Raw genomic sequence first — 19,463 nt, 5'->3', positions numbered from 1 at the left:
TCTTTCCCCCTTTTCTGTCTAATTGTCTGTCCAATTTTTAATAACTTAAAATAAATAAATAAATAATAATAATAATGATAAAGATCAATCAAGTGGACCAATATCACATTGACACATTTTCCCCACTTGAAGAAATAAACCCATTGGGCATCTTTCCTGGCCCTCAGACAATTCTGATTGCTAAAGTACCGAACGGGACAGAAAAACAAACAAACAAACAAAAAACAGGACTCATCAAAGAGCTAGAACAACATTTATTCTAACAGTAAAAGTCTCAGCGAACTTTAATCAACAATAAGAACAGAAAAGTCTCCTCTGCTTCACCGAGACATGGCTGAACCCAGCGGTGCCGGACCACGCCATCCAGCCGGCCGAGTTCTTCTCGGTTCACCGCATGGACAGGACACGGGACTCGGGGGAGTCAAGGGGAGGCGGCGTGTGTTTAATGGTGAACAACAACTGGTGCAACAGTGCGAACGTTGTTCCTCTCACACGCTCCTGCACACCAAATCTGGAACTACTGTCCATCATGTGTCGTCCTTTTTATCTACCTTGGGAATTTACATCGGTCATTATAAGTGCCGTTTATATTCCACCACAAGCGGACACGGTCACCGCCTTATGCGAGCTGCATGAGGCACTCACACAGCACCAGACACAACACCGGGACGCTGCGCTTATTGTGACGGGGGACTTTAATAGCGCCAACCTCAAACGCGCAGCGCTGAACTTTTATCAACACATCACCTGCCCCACCAGAGGTGAAAGGACACTGGACCACTGCTACACTACGGTCAAGGACGGCTACAAGGCACAACCCCGCCCTCCGTTTGGCAAATCTGATCACGCCGCCATCTTCCTCATGCCAAAATACAAACAAAGGCTGAAACAGGAAGTTCCAGTTCAGAGGAAGGTCGCGCGCTGGACGGATCAATTGGTGGCCGCGTTACAGGACGCACTCGATGACGCAGACTGGGGCATGTTCAGAAACAGCTCCGATGATGATGTCAACGTGTTTACGGAAGCGGTTGTGGGATTCATCAGGAAACTAGCGGATGATACCGTGGAGACAAAGACTATCACAACGTTTCCCAACCAGAAGCCGTGGGTGGATAAAACCATCTGCGACGCTCTGAGATCCCGCACCGCTGCCTACAACACGGGACTCACGACGGGGGACATGGACCCGTACAAAGCCCCGTCATATAACGTGCGGAGGGCGGTGAAAGAGGCGAAGTAGCGCTACGGGAGGAAACTAGAGTCACAACTCCAACAGAGTGACTCTAGGAGCCTGTGGCGGGGACTAAGGACAATAACGGACTATAAAGCACCAACAACCGGTATGACGAACGCGGCCGTGACTTTGGCAGACGAGCTGAACACTTTCTATGCTCGCTTCGAGGCTGCAGCTAAGGACTCCAACAATGCTAGTGTTAGCGGCGCTAACGGCTGCAGACAGGAAGATACTGCCAGCACCGGAAACGTGCTCGTCATCTCCGAGCATGAAGTAAGGAGAGCCTTCAAAAGAGTGAACACCAGGAAAGCAGCAGGACCAGACGGCATCCCAGGTCGTATCCTAAGAGACTGCGCATACCAGCTAGCTCAGGGGTGCCCAATCCCGGTCCTCGAGAGCTACCGTCCTGCAGCTTTTAGATGCATCCTTGTTCCCACACACCTGAATCAAATGAATGGCTTGTTATCAGGCCTTTGCCAAACAGGATGGCATGCTGAAGAGGTAATCAAACCATTTGATTCAGCTGTGTTGGAGTAGGGATGCATCTAAAAGCTGCAGGATAGTAGCTCTCGAGGACTGGGATTGGGCAGCCCTGAGCTAGCTCCTGTGTTCACTGAGATATTCAACATCTCTTTATCTCAGTCAGTGATCCCCACATGCTTCAAAGAGTCCATCATTATTCCTGTCCCGAAGAAACCCCACCCTGCTTCTCTCAATGACTATCGCCCTGTAGCCCTCACCTCAGTAGTGATGAAGTGCTTTGAACGCCTGGTCAGAGATTCATCATTTCTTCACTACCAGACACACTGGACCCACTACAGTTCGCTTACCGTCCAAATCGTTCCACAGACGATGCCATCTCTCATCTCCTCCACACATCACTCACTCACTTGGACACTAGAAGGGGGAATTATGTTAAAATGCTCTTCATAGACTACAGCTCTGCATTTAACACCATAATTCCCTCCACACTCACCACCAAGCTGGAGCATCTGGGACTCAGCTCATCTATGTGTCAGTGGATCTCCAACTTCCTAACTGGCAGACCACAGGCAGTAAGGATGGGCGGACATGTCTCAGCCTCCACCACTCTCAGCACTGGAGCCCCCCAGGGGTGTGTCCTGAGCCCCCTGCTGTACTCTTTGTACACATATGACTGTGTGGCCACTACCAGCTCCACCACCATCATCAAGTTTGCTGACGACACCGTCGTGGTGGGCCTGATCTCTGATAACAACAAGACGGCCTACCTGAAGGAGATTAGGAATCTGGAGAACTGGTGCCAGAGGAACAACCTCCTTCTAAACGTCAGTAAGACAAAGGAGCTTATAGTGGACTTCAGCACTAAGCAGGGGAGGAACTACCAGACCCCCGTCATCAACGAGTGCCCAGTGGAGAGAGTGGACAGCTTCAAATACCTCGGAGTTCACATCACGCAGGACCTGTCATGGTCCTGTCACATCAACACCGTGGTGAAAAAGGCCCGTCAGCGTCTCTACCACCTCAGACGCTTGAGAGACTTCCAACTGCCCTCCAAGGTGCTCAGGAACTTTTACTCGTGCACCATAGAGAGCATCCTGGCGGGAAACATCTTAACCTGGTTCGGGAACAGCACCATGCAGGACAGACGAGCTCTACAGAGGGTTGTGCGGTCAGCTGAGCGCACCATCCGCTCCGAGCTCCCTGACCTGCACTCAATCTACATCAGGCGGTGCTGGACCAAGGCCAGGAAGATCGTGAAGGACCTCAGCCATCCCAACAACAGACTGTTCTCTCTGTTGAGGTCAGGAAAGCGATTCCGCTCCCTGAAGACCAACACAGAGAGACTGAGGAGGAGCTTCTTCCCGCAGGCGATACGGTCTCTCAATCACACCACCACACAGTACTGACCCACACATATAGTTCTTACACACACACTGGACATTCTGGACATTGTTTTCACTTCATCACTTAAATCACTTTAAGCATATTTGCACTGCACAAGACATAATGTGGATTGCACAACACTGGACATTATATTCTTCATTTCCGGTTAATACTTGTACAGCTGCTGTTATTGTATATATATTTATTTATATTTCTTCATACATTCTTATATAGTTCTATATTGTGTATTTTGTTGTACAGTTATTTTATTTTCAACTTTAATTTATATATTTTATCTTATTCTTTCCCAGTTAAATTTACCCTTCATTCTAATTTGTGTTGTACAGTTATTTCATTTTTAACCTTAATTTATATTTTATTCCTTCCTAGTTAAATTTACCCTTTTTAATTTTTCATATTTATTTCCTATCTTATTCATAGCCTTTTCCTTTTTTGTTTTCTTTAGGTCACGAGCAGTTGTCCAAGCATTTCACTACATATCGTACTGTGTATGACTGTGTACGTGACAAATAAAATTTGAATTTGAATTTGAAAGTCTAAAACCTGAACACCTGCACGGGAACAATGCGAGGCTTTTAATCTAAAAGGTCTTTTGCAAGAAACCAGATGAGCAGGCAGGTGGCATTAACCTGGAAAGAGTTTATATGCTGTGCTTTCTGAGCTCAGAGACCAGCAGCGCCTCGACCTGACAGGAAGTGCACACAGAAACCTTGCTGACATCACAAACTGATGCAGTCACTTCGGCGCCACTGAGAGGTGAGCGAGGGTTAGATCAGTCAGTCACAGGAAGCTCCGCCCAGAATTCTTGCTCTTTATGATTGTGTTTCCCTTTTAAACACTTTGTTCTCCTGCAGGTCCAGTCCTGTCGCCACAGAAACAAGTCCTGACCCATGTACCTGGAACCATAGAAGAAGAATAAAATAATAAATGATATTTAAAAAAGACCTTAAATCCCACAACATAAAAACATTTCGACCAATGAAATGCTTTAGAGTGAAGGACAGCAGTGAATCGCCGCTGACGTGGATTTATGCACAGCTGCAGGTGAGCTCACCTCACTGAAGGATGCATTTTTTCTTTTTCTTCAAACGCTTTCTTCCTGTGTGACCACTGCCTTCTGGAGATCAAAGAGAGGATAAAATTGGTCGGTTTCTAGATATAAAGCTTATTTCATCATAAACACTAAAGGATGTTCTATCATCGTCTTGATGCGACCTTACAGCCTGAGCCTCAGCTCACCATGTCACAGGAAACACTAATGTTCAGGAACAGGAAGTGACCTCATAGACTCAGAGCTACATCACAACAGCCACACTGACCCGGCTACATCACCATGGTATGGCAATCTCGACTCCACTCAACTGCAATCTGCGGCCGAGTCTCCGTCACTCTGCTGCAAACACTGAACACAACTTGGGCTACGTCCACACGCACACAGGTATTTTTGAAAACGCAGATTTTTCTATGCGTTTGCACCTTTCGTCCACACGTAAACGGCGTTTTTGGTCACTGAAAACAAAGATTTTTAAAAACTCCGGCCAGGGTGGATATTTTTGAAAACTCAGTTTTTGCATTTACGTGTGGACAAGAAAAACAGAAAACGCAGCGTCAAAGGTGTGCGCATTTTTTGACGTCACACTGTGCGCCACGTTATTGTTTCGGTGACATGAATTTCTACAATACTGTTACTGTTAATTGTAGTCTCTGCAGTGTTTACATGCTTACATATACACACACAGTTACTGTCACTCCACACATACGACTCAGTTCTGCTTCTATGCCCCAGCTTTGTTTACTTTTTCCCACCGAGGCTTCTAGACTTCTGATTTGCCAACATTTCTGCACGGTTAGGAATATATCGCTACCTGTTGCTTTGGCATGTTCCTAGCAGCGTTTTCCTTCATTTCTGCCTTTACGTGTGGACGGGATTATTTTTTTAAAACGAAAACGGAAAATCTCCGTTTTCAAAAATACCCGTGTACGTGTGGACGTAGCCTTGATCTGTGTGGGTGGGCTGTGGGACAGGAAGCATTAAAATTTCCATGTTTCAGAAACAAACAGCAGCACTGAGCGTGCTCAAAGCCTGAAGCAGAGAGCACAGCGCCTCACTCTACCTGCCGGGCTGGTGTCTAAGGTGTTCGATGCGTTCTGGGGAGCAGAATCTTCCGGGTTAGGATCTTTGCTCCTGTTGACCTGGGTCACATCCTGCTGACTAGCTGCGTGCTGGACTTCCTGCTGCGCCGGTCCGGTGTCCACTTCAGACTCCGGACCCTGGACCTCAGCTGCAGGGGGTTCACCGAGGGCCTGGAGCTCTGAGGCAGCTCTGTCTGGCTCTGGTTCTGGTCTGGTTCCAGCAGGTGGATGTGTGGGAGTCCGGACCTCCTCCCGAGGCTTCTCGGGCAAATCTGGCTTGTCTTGGGCCGCTGACATCTGCGTGACCCCGGGGTGACCTGAAAAGGAGAACTTGGGTCAAACGAGCAGTGGTGACAAGAAAGTCTGCAGAAGTCCTGCCGGGCTCTCACCTTCGACCCCACCGTCCGGCTCTGCCCGTGGCCTTGTCTTCCTCAGCCTGCAGCCCTTCCTGATCTCGGCCAGCAGGTTGTCGACGATGCATCCTTCGTCCCAATTGGCCATGTCCGTCCTAACTGCAGCACAGAAACACGTTCCCCTGTGAGCTTAGCGCACATGTCACAAACAACAGGTGAAAGCTGTCACTGCGTCACCTGACAGCCTCATAGGTACAGCAGCATTTAATCTTTACAAACTTCCTTCTCGTCCTGATGCTGTCACATCATTTACTTTAAATATTCAGCTGCTGATAAACTGTTGCAGAGAAATGTTGCTGATGTCAGCTATTGATTCTCGACCTGTCAGTCACCGGCCCTTCACATGTCTCACCTGTTCTCCACTTGCCCTCCACTTGTACTTGACCTGTCCTTCACCTGCCACACCTGGAGAGACAGGTGAGGGACACCTTAAGGAGGGAGGATTTAAGGTGAAATGATGGTGTCTGACTTACTGATCTTTCTGGTGGGGGCTTCTTCTCTCAGTTTCCTCCCTTCGTCCAACCTCTTCTCCTGCTCCCTGTGACCTTCGTTCTCCTGATGGAAGAATAAAAGGAACACACAGTTCAAACTTCAACAGGCTAACCGGCCCCCCAGAGAGGGCGGAGCTTAACATTTACAGGGAAACAGGACTAATGTGTGGCAGCTACCACACTTTGTCACGGTTGAAGTCAGAGCCGATTGGCTGGCTGAGACACAGTTTAAATGACACATGCAAACGTGCGGCAGGGTATGAGTCCTGCAGACTGAGCCGCACTGCGATTGGCCGCTGACCTTGAGGGTTCGAAGGAAGAGGTCTCTGAATGTCTTGATGGTGCTGAAGAGCTCTTCGAGAGAGAAGCTGCTGCTGTCCTCACAGAGGTAGGCGGACAGGTGCTTCCTCTGCTCCTCCACAGATGACAGCAGGAGTTGCAGCTGCTCAACAGCCTGCAGGCTCTCCTGGTAACACCACATAAGAACAACAGGTAAGTTCACCTGGAAGAGCAGGTCTGTCCCACTAAAACGGTGTCAGTTAGTGCACAGACTGGATTTACCTGCCCGTAAAGGTGACAGCCTCATCCCGAGTGACTCACCTGTACGGTGGACAGGTACTGCTCCTTCATGTCAGATGAGGAGGAAACGCTCCTCTCTGAGTTTTTCAGCCGTTTGTTTAGAGTGTTTGTTTCAGACTGAATAGAGTCCAAGCTGAGCCTGCAGGTGGAGTCAGAGGGCAACATTTAACACCGCTGCAGGCGAAACACCTGAGCTACCACGTCACAGACTCCGCCCAGCAGTCTGTACGTGACTGAACTCTTATATGTGTTTACCCAGCAGCCTTTGCACAGATCTCCAGTTCATGGGGCAGGTTGAGCAGGTCGGGGTGATTCTCTTCAGCCTCCTAAGGGTCACAAACAGCAGCAACTGAAATATTATGAGAATACTGCAGTATTCCCCAGTATTCGTAGTATTCCCAGCATTACCCGCAGGATGTGGTGCAGCAGCGTGACTCTCGACTTGTTGGCTTTGGTTTCGGTCAGTTTGAGCAGAGTGCTGATCTTAAAGCCTTCAGCATTCCCTGTGCGAGTTCCCTGATGGACCATACATCACATGACAAAATCAGACTACCAGCCTTTAGATTTTATTTCAGCTAAATAACAGACTGATTTATGATTTGGCAACTAAATGAACTGTCTTGGTAGACAGTCTCTGTTGGTAGATTTGTGCTGAGCTAATAGTTGGTGCTGAGTCACACCTGCCTGAATGTGCAAACAAACAAAAACAAAAAAAACAAACAAAACACTCCTCGGATGAACTGTTAGTGCAATCAACCTCACAGCTGTGATATTACTGCTTAGATAACTTCATAAAAACTTCATCAGAGGCTCAAGTTAGCTGATGTGAAGTCCAGCAGTTGCTAGCAGCCCACTCCACAGCAGAGACACGGACATGACTTATTTTTCTTGCACGAAAGGACAAGCATCATGGTGCAGTGGAACCAGCATCCAGGACATAAACAGCTGCATTATACTGCTAACATCTGCACAGACAGCATGTTAATGCTAAGCTAGCCAAGAACTTAAGGCCCTTTCACATAGGATGCGGCACACTGACCGCTAGCTTGTTCTCCACCTGTCTCGCTTAGCGTAAAGGACCCAAACTCTGTGTTGTGCTGGCCGATGCGCTCTGCTTGGAAGTCTTTTTTTTGTTACCACTCTACGAGTCTGTATTAAACCTATATCTCTCTGACTTTGTGTCCTTCACAAGAGTTTGTGTTGAATTGTGTTCAAATTTTTAATTAAAAAAAAAAAAAAAAAAAAAAAAAAAAAAAAAAAAAAAAAATCGCTCATTCATATAGATGAAAGCTTTCAACTATCCAGACTAGTGAAGAGTGTGTCGTCCCCAGAGCTGTTAAGAGGCTCTGGAGGTCCCCATACATGCACATAAACCTGTGTGAAAAAGTTCACAGAACTCTGATACGCACTGATACGAATGTTTTCCTTCATCGTGTGATGGAATTTAGTGCAGTGGTAGTCTTCGATTCTATTGGTCGTGTGACACAGCGGACATGCCGAGTACTCCTCACTGACGTGCTGCACTGTACTTGGCGCAGCGGGAAACTATTACTGTGCGGTGCAGCAGTGGAAACAAATGTGCTTCACAGCGCTGCACGTGTAAATGTAGTCTCAGGTCTACACTGGTCACTGATGATCATGTAACGCTGCTTCAGGTTGGACGGGCATATGGCAGACTGCAAAGCAACAAGTGATGTGTAATAGATTACTTTTTCTGAGTAACGACCCCAACACTGGTCAGAGTTTGTGTTTGAGTTTGTTTGTGTGGTTTGAGTCTTCGGGAAGAGAACTGCTTTAGGACCGTCACTGAGCATGCCACACAAAGTAATCAGATTACAAGGAGTAAAAGAAAAAAAGATTCTCACATAGTTGAGAAAGTTTCCGACACTCAGGATTAGTTTACAGAAGACTGGCAGCCGAGCGCTCTCCTTCACACCTGCACACAAAACAACACACACAAACAGAAACAAGAACACCACCACAGCAGCCAAACGTGCGTGTGCAGCCAGTGTGTTTGTTGTGTAGCTGCTGTGTGTTTGTCATGTGTATACACACTCTCATAGTCTCCAACACACAGCTGCTCTCCTCACACAAGCAACATACACTCAATCCTCAGAGAGTAACTGCAACACACACACACACACACACACACACACACACAACATACACTCAATCCTCAGAGAGTAACTGCAACACACACACACACACACACACACACACACACACACACACACACACACACACACACACACACACACACACTGCGAGTGAGTGGACCTGTGGTGAGCTGTGCTTATTTATCTGTGCTTGATGTGTGCTGCAGCTGGCGCTGTCCTCACACCTGGGCAGATCAATGAGCTGCAGGTAAAACTGATCTGCTGATGCCAACTTGTCCCGCTCTGCCAGATGAGACTTCAGGTTCCCTACCTGAGGAGGGAAAGATGAGATACAGGTCAAGTACAGGTGAAGGACAACTGAAGCACAGGTGAGGGGCAGGTGAGAGACAGGTGGAGAACAGGTGAAGCGCAGGTGACCTCTGCTCTGACCTCATGTTTCTCTGGGAGGAGTTTAATGAACTGTTTCAGGGCCTCGACATCAAACTTTGATCGGTCTCCTCTTCGGATGAGATCCACAAAGTCCTCGTGGGAACTGCAGGTGAGACAGGTCAGGTGATACAGGGGTGGTGATGTCACAGCACAGATGTTTTTAATTGGCTGCAAGACTCAGAAAAAGAACAGTCACCATTTGAAGTGCTTGAGGAAGATGTGGAGGTTAAGGCTCTTCTTGGCGTCGATGAAGGACACCTGTGGACAGAATTGAACATGTGGATGTGAAAAAGGTAAAACCTGTAACGCCACACCTGTAAGGTGAAGACAGAGAAAGCTACGGCACCTCTTTGGGCTCCGTCTTTGACTTGGTTCTGGTCTTGGTCTCAGTCGGAGGGAGACTGAAGAGCTGCTCAATGCTGCAGTAATCTGGCTCCATGGAGTCCAAAGATGTCGACGTCCACAGAGACTCGTGGCCTGTGGACAGAGTGACGTCAGCTTGGATGAATCCTGCACCTGACCTGGGCCAACACCAGGCCTCACCTGACACCAGTCTGGATGGAAGTTTCTGCCAGTTCAGCTTCTTCATCCGCAGTGTTGGGCAGGGGGTGTGGCTTGAATTAGGAGCAGAGCTGCTATATAACCTGCCCAGACTTTGAACTGTCTCAGCTCTGATGTCACCTGGAGGAGAGGGGGGAGTGGAGGTCCAGCACCAGGTAAGGGTGGGGGTGGAGGGGGAGGAGCCATAGCACCAGGTAAGGGTGGGGGTGGAGGGGGTGGAGGGAGAGGAGCCATAGCACCAGGCAAGGGTGTGGGCGGCAGTGGAGGGGGTGGAAGGGGAAGAGTCATAGCACCGGGTAAGGGAGGAGGTAGAGGGGGGGCATAGGAAGTGGGAAGAGCCGGAGGCAGTGCTGCTGCAGTGGGGGCTGTTGGAGCATCTTTGGTGAGTGCCTCTGATTGGCTGGGAGGACTGTCTGGTAGTCTAGTCTGGACCGCCCTGTCGATGGCAAGATTGGGTGAGTAAGTCTTTCGGGGGAGGAGCTTCTCCAGCAGGTGATCTGCAGAGTCTACCTCAGCTGCGATCAAGAAAAACAGAGCCGGTGAATTCACCTTCGCCTGATCCTGTGAAATGCCCTCAGCTTTGATCATACTCTGCCTGCTGTCATTTATACAAACTGACATAAAACAGGGCCTGCATCTGAACCTTAAGGGACTCTTTACAGGGGTCATCGTTTATATAGAGAGGACACTTCTACAAAGAGGCGGAATCAGAGCTGGACCCAGTGATCTGTTGTTGGATGCGCCCCCATACTTACCATCCTGAGCCAGCAGGGTGGCTCGATCCATCAGCAGCTCCAGAGCACACCAGACCTCAGCTCTGTCTGGACCCACCAGCAACAAGGCCTGAAGGATGGACAGCAGCTGCACGGAGGATGGATGGCTGGACACCTGAACGCAGAGAGGGTCAGGACAGGTTATTTTGACTACGTTCACATTGCAGGTGTTAATGCTCAATTCCAAATTTTTGACCAAATCCGATTTTTTTTGTCTGCTTGTTCACACTACAAATAAAATGCGACAGCAAACACGCTCTAGTGTGAACCCTCGAAGCGGCCCGCATGCGCAAAAGAAGACGTCACACACAACGCGCTCTGTTTAGACCCAGAGCAAATAATATTGTTTGACTGATGGCCCTTAATATAAAGACTTCGGACTTTACGTTTCCCAATTTTTGCTTTAAGTTATTTTGTTATTTACATAATAATGTAGATAACCTAATAATTATCCTTATTGCTGTTTTAGAGAGGAGCAGTGCTTCAAAGAATAGTTGCAGATTTCTGTCAAAATCTGCAGATTATACAGTACAAATAAAATGTTCACGTTGTCTTTCCAACAGTTTCATTAACATCTACACTGGATGGCCAGGAAGCGTTCGCGATGTCATCTCCGGCGCTAATAATTGGCGTCTGTCTTGTGTCAGTGACGTACAAGACGGATTTAATGCGACGTGACCATTCAAACAGCAGTCGCTTTCTAAAACATCGGATATGTATTGGATTCAGTACCACATACGAAAGTGACCCAGATCGGATTTGAAAATATCGGATTTATTCCGTTCACACTGTCATACCATGGTCGGGTATGGGTCGCATAGGGTCAAAAAAAAAAAAAAAAAAAAAAAAAAAAAAAAAATCGGATTTGATGTGCTTTCGACTGCAGTTTGAACGTAGCGTCTGTCTCCTTACATTTCTATCATTGAAAAGAGAACTACCAGCAGTGTCACTTTCACAGATGCTGCACCAATCGCTCTGAAGGTGACAGTGTTGGCTTCTGTAGTTTAAACCAGTGTTTCCCAATCTTTTGGAGCCACGGTACATATTTCACGTTAGAAAAATAACACAACCTACCACCAAACAAAAATGTCACAAAAAGAATATTGATAATTTTTCCCCGCGCACCAGGTATAGCAGAATTGGTTCAGTTTGTTTAGATGTATCTGTCCCACTGCGCAAGTGTCCAGTGAAGGGGGGCATGGCTACGCACAGGCGGGAAGGGGAAGTAGGAGTTTTTTGGAGTGTCCGTTTTTTCTTGTGTGGAGGAACGAAAGAAGGCAACCATTCAAGTTGGAGTTAACATACCAGTTGTGTGATTATTGGACTAACAAGTTTGTCCCCAATCTACCCTTTTTTTGCTTTCTTCTGACCACTACTAATGCTAGGGCCTTCGTCGGAATTTTCTCAAAGACCCAGGTCAGACTCACTATTTTTCTTTTCAAATATTTATTTATTGCTATTACGTGCTGCGTCGTTTCACTCACAGCATGACTATTATATAAGTAAGTAAGTAAGTAAAATTTATTTATATAGTACATTTCACAGATAAAAATCACAAAGTGCTTTACAATAAGATCAGACATACAAGTTAAAATTAATTAAAAGCCCGTTTGTATAAAAATGTCTTCAGCTGCTTTTTAAAGGAGTCAGTAGAGCCTAGACAGCGTAAAGACAACGGCAGAGAGTTCAACAGCCTATGTGCCAGTGCCTGAAAAGCCCGATCCCCACGTGTTTTAAACCTAGTACGTGGGACCACCAGTAGCCTCTGACTTGAAGACCTAAGTGCTCGGGATGAAGCACGAGGTTTCAGCAGGTCAGAGATATACTGGGGAGCTTCACCGTGCAGAGCTCTAAAAGTTACAACTAAAATTTTAAAATGAACCCTAAAATTTACAGGCAACCAATGAAGAGAAGCCAAAACTGGAGTAATGTGTGACCTCTTGTTTGCACCAGTTAAAAGTCTTGCCGCTGCATTCTGTACAGACTGAAGGCGATCCAGAGCTGATTTGCTGAGACACGTAAAAAGACCGTTACAATAATCCAAACGAGAAGAGATAAAAGCATGAAGAATCATCTCAAGTTCTGCCTTTGACACCAGTAGCCTGAGTTTAGAAATGTTTCTTAGATGATAAAAACAGTTCCGGGCAAGTTGTTTAGAGTGTTTCTCAAGAGACATTGAACTGTCAAATATAACACCTAAGTTTCTGAGACTCGACTGAAATGAAGGGTCTAAAAAACTGATATGCTGCCTAATTTCTGAGAGCATGTGATCAGGTGCAATAATCAAAGTTTCTGGTTTATCTGCATTTAACTGAAGGAAATTGTCATTTAACCATTGTTTGATTTCTGACAGACAATTATTTAAACAAGACAATTTATACAACTCAGAAGCTTTGAAAGAACAGTACAACTGAATGTCATCAGCATAGAGATGATAAGAAATATTATTGTAACGTCTGATAATGTGGCCTAGAGGGAGTATATACAGCAAAAAGAGAATAGGACCTAAAACAGATCCTTGAGGTACCCCAGAAGACAGAACTGATGTTTCTGACAGCACATGATTTACACGGACAGTAAAGGATCTCTCAGATAGATACGACATAAACCATTTTAAAACAACACCAGTAATCCCAAACAAGTCCTTCAGCCTATTTATCATGATGCTGTGATCAACAGTATCAAAAGCAGAGCTGAGATCCAACATAACCAGAACAGTGTACTCTCCAGAGTCTGCTGCCATCAGAATGTCACTAGACACTTTAAGCAAAGCGGTTTCAGTGGAGTGCAATTTGCAGAAACCAGACTGGAAAATGTCCAGAACATTGTTCTTTTCCAAAAAGTTGTTAAGTTGTTCTGCAACTGTTTTTTCCAAGATCTTTGACACCAATGGTAATTTTAATATTGGCCTGTAACTGCTTGGAAGAGATGGATCTAAATTTGGTTTCTTTAATATTGGTTCAACAATAGCTTGTTTAAAATAGCTGGGAACTGAGCCAGTATAAAGAGAAGTATTAATTATTTCCAGAATACAGAGGCCAATAGAAATCAAACACACTAATGAAAAATGATGGAGGAAGTACATCAAGGTGGCTTGAAGTCAGTTTCATTCGACCAAGCAGAGCACTGATGTCCTGTAAGGTAACAGGAGTAAAAGAGGACCAGGTATCAGAGGTAAGCAACGTGTCAGTGTGATACTGAGAGGATGATGGAGAAATATTAGACCTGACAGCAGCGACCTATAATTTCTTCTTCATGTTCTTCTGTTTTACTGGCAGTCGGCAACCAATTTAATTAGAGCAGGTAGTTGTACTCCCCTCTAGTGGAAGATAATGTAATTGTTCTGCCCATTACTCAAGCCAATCGCTTAGAGCAGCGGTCCCCAACCTTTTTTGCGCCACGGACTGGTTTATGCCCGACAATATTTTCACGGACCGGCCTTTAAGGTGTCGCGGATAAATACAACAAAATAAAACTAGTACCGGTACCGAAAAAAAAAGAGGATTTATTCATAACACATGTGAAAAGACCCAGGAAAACCGAGTTAACGATAACAAAATAACGCTGAAAACCGATAAAAACCCTGAAAACCATACATTTCACACCTGAGCCTCTACTCTCGCGGCCCGGTACCAAACGACTCACGGACCGGTACAAGGCCCGGGGGTTGGGGACCGCTGGCTTAGAGTACCAATTGGGTGGAATAAGGTAATCTTCCACGGCACACCTTTGTGCCGCGGCACAGTGGTTGGGAAACATTGGTTTAAACGTTCCAGCTTGAGTCGCATCACTCTTTAAACTGTGGTTACCATGGTGTAGAGCATTGTGAAGACCTGCTGGTGGCTGCTCATATCAATCCCTCCGTACAGCCTCTCCATCTCCTCCATGTCCTCCGACAGAGAGTCTTCAAACACGTCACACTGGATGTTCAGGTCCTTGTCCTGCGTCTCCCTGCACACACAGACAGGAAACTGATTGGAAACACGATTGATTATTGATTAATAACTGATGTAAGCAAAGTGAGAATGAAGCCAGTACCTGAGCCTGGGGAGCAGGTCCAGCAGCTGCAGACCTAAAAATCACAGACACATATATCACTTCTTATTTTGGTCAAGCAGCAGGACACACTCACACCATGACGACCTCTGAGGGTCTGACACTCGAGCCCTCAGCGAGACCTGACTCCAGGAAAGCCTCCGTACAGGGATGTGATGTCACACTGTGACAGATATCAAGCTCCTCCTACACATAACTCTGATAACAGTTTAATTCAACTTTATTTATACATCGCCAAATCACAACAACAGTCACATCAAGGTCTTTCTGTTGTGAGGTAAAGACCCTACAACATGATGAAAACAGTGATGTCAGCAATGACATCATGATGATGATGTCAGGGGTGATGTCAGAGTGGTGATAAACAGTTCGTTTTACCGATGAACTCCTGCCGCACCCGGTGCCTCCTCCTCAGCTCCTCCTCCTGCAGCACGAGGACGTTGACCACACTTAGCAGCGTCACCATGTAGGGGATGTTGTTGGTGGCGTGAAGCTCATTCATGATCACGCTGAAGCGATACTGCTGCTTCTTCAGGCTCTGAATACAGACACAGGAAGTGACAGGTCAGAGGACGGACACAGTTCGTTTACACCTTCATTAAACACAACTTCCTGCTTCAGTCTGACTGAAGTGTGATGATTAAACACTCCTAATAGCGGTGTGTGTGCGTGTGTGTACATGTTATGTTTAGACAACTTTGTGAGGACAGAAAATTGGCATGCCACTATACTTGTGGGGACCAACAGCCCTTATGGTAAATGGTAAATGGCCTGTATTTATATAGCGCTTTACTAGTCCCTAAGGACCCCAAAGCGCTTTACATATCCAGTCATCCACCCATTCACACACACATTCACACACTGGTGATGGCAAGCTACATTGTAGCCACAGCCGCCCTGGGGCGCACTGACAGAGGCGAGGCTGCCGGACACTGGCGCCACCGGGCCCTCTGACCACCACCAGTAGGCAACGGGTGAAGTGTCTTGCCCAAGGACACAACGACCGAGACTGTCCGAGCCGGGGCTCGAACCGGCAACCTTCCGATTACAAGGTGAACTCCCAACTCTTGAGCCACGATCGCCCCACAAAGTGCCCATCCCCACAAGTTTGAAGACGTGTCTGAGGCTTAAAATGTGGTTTTAGTGTCAGGGTTACAGTTAGGTTATGGTTAGGCATTCATTTTTGATAGTTAGGGTAAGCAGCTAGGGAAAGGGTTATGTCAATGAGATGTCCTCACTAAGATAATAAAACGAGTGTGTGTGTGCAGACGTGTGGTATCCCATGATTCCATGCTGTAAGTTCAGAGCCTGTGAGAACAGGCTGGGCGGGGACGATAAGATCTGCAGCGTCTGAGGCTCAGCTGTTTGTTGTGGTGTATCTGCAGTCACGCCCTGATGGTACACAGACCACGTCGTCGTTGCTCTCACCTGGCAGCGAGGAGCTGTGGTGGAGCTTTGTGAGCTATCTGCTGACTTAGGTAATCAGCCAGTGGCTTTCAGTTTGAGCTGTTCTGCTTGTTGTGTTAGCCTTGAAACTAAGTGAAACTGACTCGCACTTCCTTTTGCTAACGTCATGCCGATAAAGCTTTTCAAACCGACCCAAATGGCCTGCTCATGTCTCCCCATCCAGCTCATGCGACATCTGTTGGTTTGTCCATCAAGCAGGTAAACATGCCCCTCTAAACAAATGAAATCAGCCAAGAGAGCCTCTGAAAGTGACCTGGACCTACAGCAACATTTAACTGTTAATATGACTGAGCGCCAACTGTCCTGACTGCCATCGTGAGGCAGAGTTCAGATTACTTAAACTGATCTCATGAAATCACAAATCACCTCAGAGGAGACAGAGAAGGAAGGGAAAAAAGGAAAAAGGAAGGACAGGAAGGAAATAAAGAGAGAGGAGGAAGTGGACGAGGACATGAGCATACCTTGTAGTTGTCGAGTGCATCGAAGGCGAGGTGGTGTCCCCGAGGGTCGAAGACGGCAAGAGCAGCCACCAGCTGGAACAGCTGCATCTTCACCATGACATTGGACGTGTCGAGAGCTGAGGGCATATAGGAGGAGGTGGAGTTACCGCTTTCATAAGTAATGACTCGGAGTCGTCATCTTCACCTCACAGGTACACCGGCTACCTGCTTAGCTTAGGCTGGAACAGCCACCTGAGTCTACCTGTTGCTCAGGGTAGCGTGTAAATATGATTTTAAGGTGGTTTTAAGGCAGATCTGCTTCATTCTAACTTTCTGGTCCTCCACCCACCTTGAGCCAGCATCCTGACGTAGCCCTCATTGTCCAGGATGAAATGCAGCCCTGCGGACGAGTTCATGATGGCCCGGACACAGCTGACGCAGGTGAGCTGCAGCAGAGCATTGGCGATGCGGGCGCAGCCGCGGCCCGACAGACGCTCCAGCGCCTCCAGCAGGAGGTCCAAACCCTGTAGTTCAAGAAACTGCACCATCCATGACCGATTACTCACCTCCAGCCGCCGCTGCAGACCCGAGTAGTTCACCACTGTGGGAACCTGGAGGGGCAGAGTGACCATCGGTCAGAGCTGTGAGACGCCTTCTCCTTCCCCTGGCAGGACTCCTGAGGTTCTGCTTCTTTCCTACCTGCAGCAGTCGGATGCAGAGCTCGGGGTCAGCGTTCTCCAGATTGGCCTCCACCTTGCTGTCAGTGACTGTGGCGAGGCCTCTGGTCAACTGGTCCTTTACCGCCCCCCATTTGGTACTGGTTGCCATGATGACAGGCCAAAGGTTTTACCGATGTTTGAGCTGATGAGGGTTAAAACAGATACAGGTAATCAATCACAAACAATCAATGACATCATCATCTTAACGTCCATGACAAGCAGACCTGACACAAGCGATGACATCACGCCCGTGTCAGCCTGCCTTGGGCTCACAGTTTCACATTCATTAACATGTCTCTGAGTCACAAACTGAGCTCCTCCAGTGGACGCCTTTATCTGCTCAGGAGATCAGGGTCCTATACTGTGATTGGACTCCATTTGGCTTTAGTTGTGTCATAAATTATTATTTGAATTATATTCTTGACCGAAAACTCGAGTCCACTTCTGATGTGGACCAGTTTTAACTTGGTTTTATTCAGCTCCAAATCAAAGCTCCAAATCACAACAACAGTCACCTTGAGATGCTGTACTGTCTTTGTACTCTCAACAACCATATGAGTAAGAAGTTTTATGACAGTGGCAAGGAAAACCTCAATTTTAACAGGAAGAAACCTCCAGCAGAGCCAGGCTCAGACCGGTTTGGGGTGAGGGAAGGAAGACAGGACAAAGGCACTCTGTGAATGAATAACATGTGTGCATGAATAACAAGAAACAGAGAAAAAGAAGAAGAATGCAGTGAATCAGGCTGAAGGATCAGCTGATTAACAGACTGATAATAAAGCACATGATTGGCTCCAGTAACAGAAAAATAAACAGGAAGCGCTCACAGCTATCGTGGCTGTGATTTGGAAAGTGAATGAATCAGACTGAAGGCTACGTGAATCCTGCACTCAGTGTGTTGCAGAGTCTTCATCAGTGAAGAAGAGTGACTGCACGTCACAGCGTGGTGGGTGAAATATGTCAGCTATGTGGTATTTCTGGTATTCAGTGCGTTTGCATGTCCTGACAGCTGAGCACACTCGCCACATTAACGCGCCGCTGTGAGAAAACCTGAACTTTAAACTTGAAAGGTGGAGTAGGTCAGTCACATGGTCAAAGGGTGTTTCCAGAGGCCTGGATTCAAATCTCCCCCGGGGCATTAGAGTTGTTCCAGTATCGGGAAAAACTGAGGGATGATCCTTTAAACCTGAAGCTCAGGTGTTTGTCATCATTTAACAACTTAAACAGACCTTTCACTGTACACATGCGCATATCTGTCAGTGGTACACCCTCACAGAAGAACAAATGCATTGATCTCAGTGCTGATGGATCAATACAGTGATTGGATAGGAGCAGACCCGCATGCTCCGATTCAAAGGTTCAAAAGTTTAAACATAGTTGTGGCTAAAAACCGCTGACAGGTCGAGCTGTGCCTGCCAAACCGGACGCCCTTCAAAATTAATCGAATTTAGTGTCTGAGCTTCAGTTCACTCGGTGCTGTGGTGGGTTCGGCTCGGCAACACCGGCCGGAGGACGGAGCAGCTTCAGCCGCTCCGCTGCTCCCACAGGTACAGGTGTATTTCACCGGGAACAGAAGAAGCTCATCACACAAACTTACCTGGAATCTGTCAGCAGGTCACTGAAAAGTTTTGGCTCACGAGCTGCTTCGTGTTTCCGTTAAAGAGACAGAGAGGCGGTAAGCTCGTGTCCTTATTGCAAACCCCGAGGGGGCAGCAGGCTCCCGCGGTCCCCGCTGAAGCTTCCAGAAACTCGGACAAAGTCTGAAGGACGGCTCGGTGTCTGCGAGAGTCTCCGCGCGAGCCTGTGGGCGGGGTCAGAGGGTCACAGTGCCAGCCGCCGATAGCGGGCGCATGCGCATAACTTCATTTCTGTTGCAGACAGTGGCGGTCCTAGCCTGTTTGGCACCCTGGGCGAACACCCCCCCCCCCCCCCCCCCCCCACACACACACACACACACAAAACATATTAAGGATTGTACATTAACACAAAACTCTTGTCGGAACCGTACTGAATTTCACCTGAGAAACACACACACACACACGAAGAGAGAGAGAGTATGCATACAGGGAGTGCAGAATTATTAGGCAAGTTGTATTTTTGAGGAATAATTTTATTATTGAACAACAACCATGTTCTCAATGAACCCAAAAAACTCATTAATATC

The 19,463-nt window shown here is 47.2% G+C and overlaps 1 protein-coding gene across 1 annotated transcript; it reads right to left on the bottom strand.

The window, feature by feature from the left end:
- Positions 1–237: 237 nt before the first annotated feature.
- On the bottom strand, positions 238–19,112 carry LOC101484864 (inverted formin-2). Its single transcript, XM_076874238.1, is given in 25 exon segments — positions 238–4,017; positions 4,176–4,238; positions 5,236–5,571; positions 5,644–5,766; positions 6,141–6,222; positions 6,460–6,624; positions 6,759–6,876; positions 6,993–7,063; positions 7,146–7,253; positions 8,603–8,762; positions 8,828–8,860; positions 9,079–9,164; positions 9,284–9,386; positions 9,480–9,541; positions 9,630–9,760; positions 9,827–9,967; positions 9,970–10,359; positions 10,600–10,732; positions 14,427–14,568; positions 14,656–14,689; positions 15,052–15,211; positions 16,602–16,717; positions 16,930–17,191; positions 17,280–17,441; positions 18,897–19,112. Coding segments are annotated over 23 exon segments (3,147 nt in total). The 5' UTR covers positions 17,409–17,441; positions 18,897–19,112; the 3' UTR covers positions 238–4,017; position 4,176.
- Positions 19,113–19,463: the final 351 nt, after the last annotated feature.

Source organism: Maylandia zebra, linkage group LG15 (assembly GCF_041146795.1).
Source record: "Maylandia zebra isolate NMK-2024a linkage group LG15, Mzebra_GT3a, whole genome shotgun sequence".
In the NCBI taxonomy this organism is placed as follows: domain Eukaryota; kingdom Metazoa; phylum Chordata; class Actinopteri; order Cichliformes; family Cichlidae; genus Maylandia; species Maylandia zebra.
This window is presented reverse-complemented; position numbering and strand designations above follow the sequence as displayed.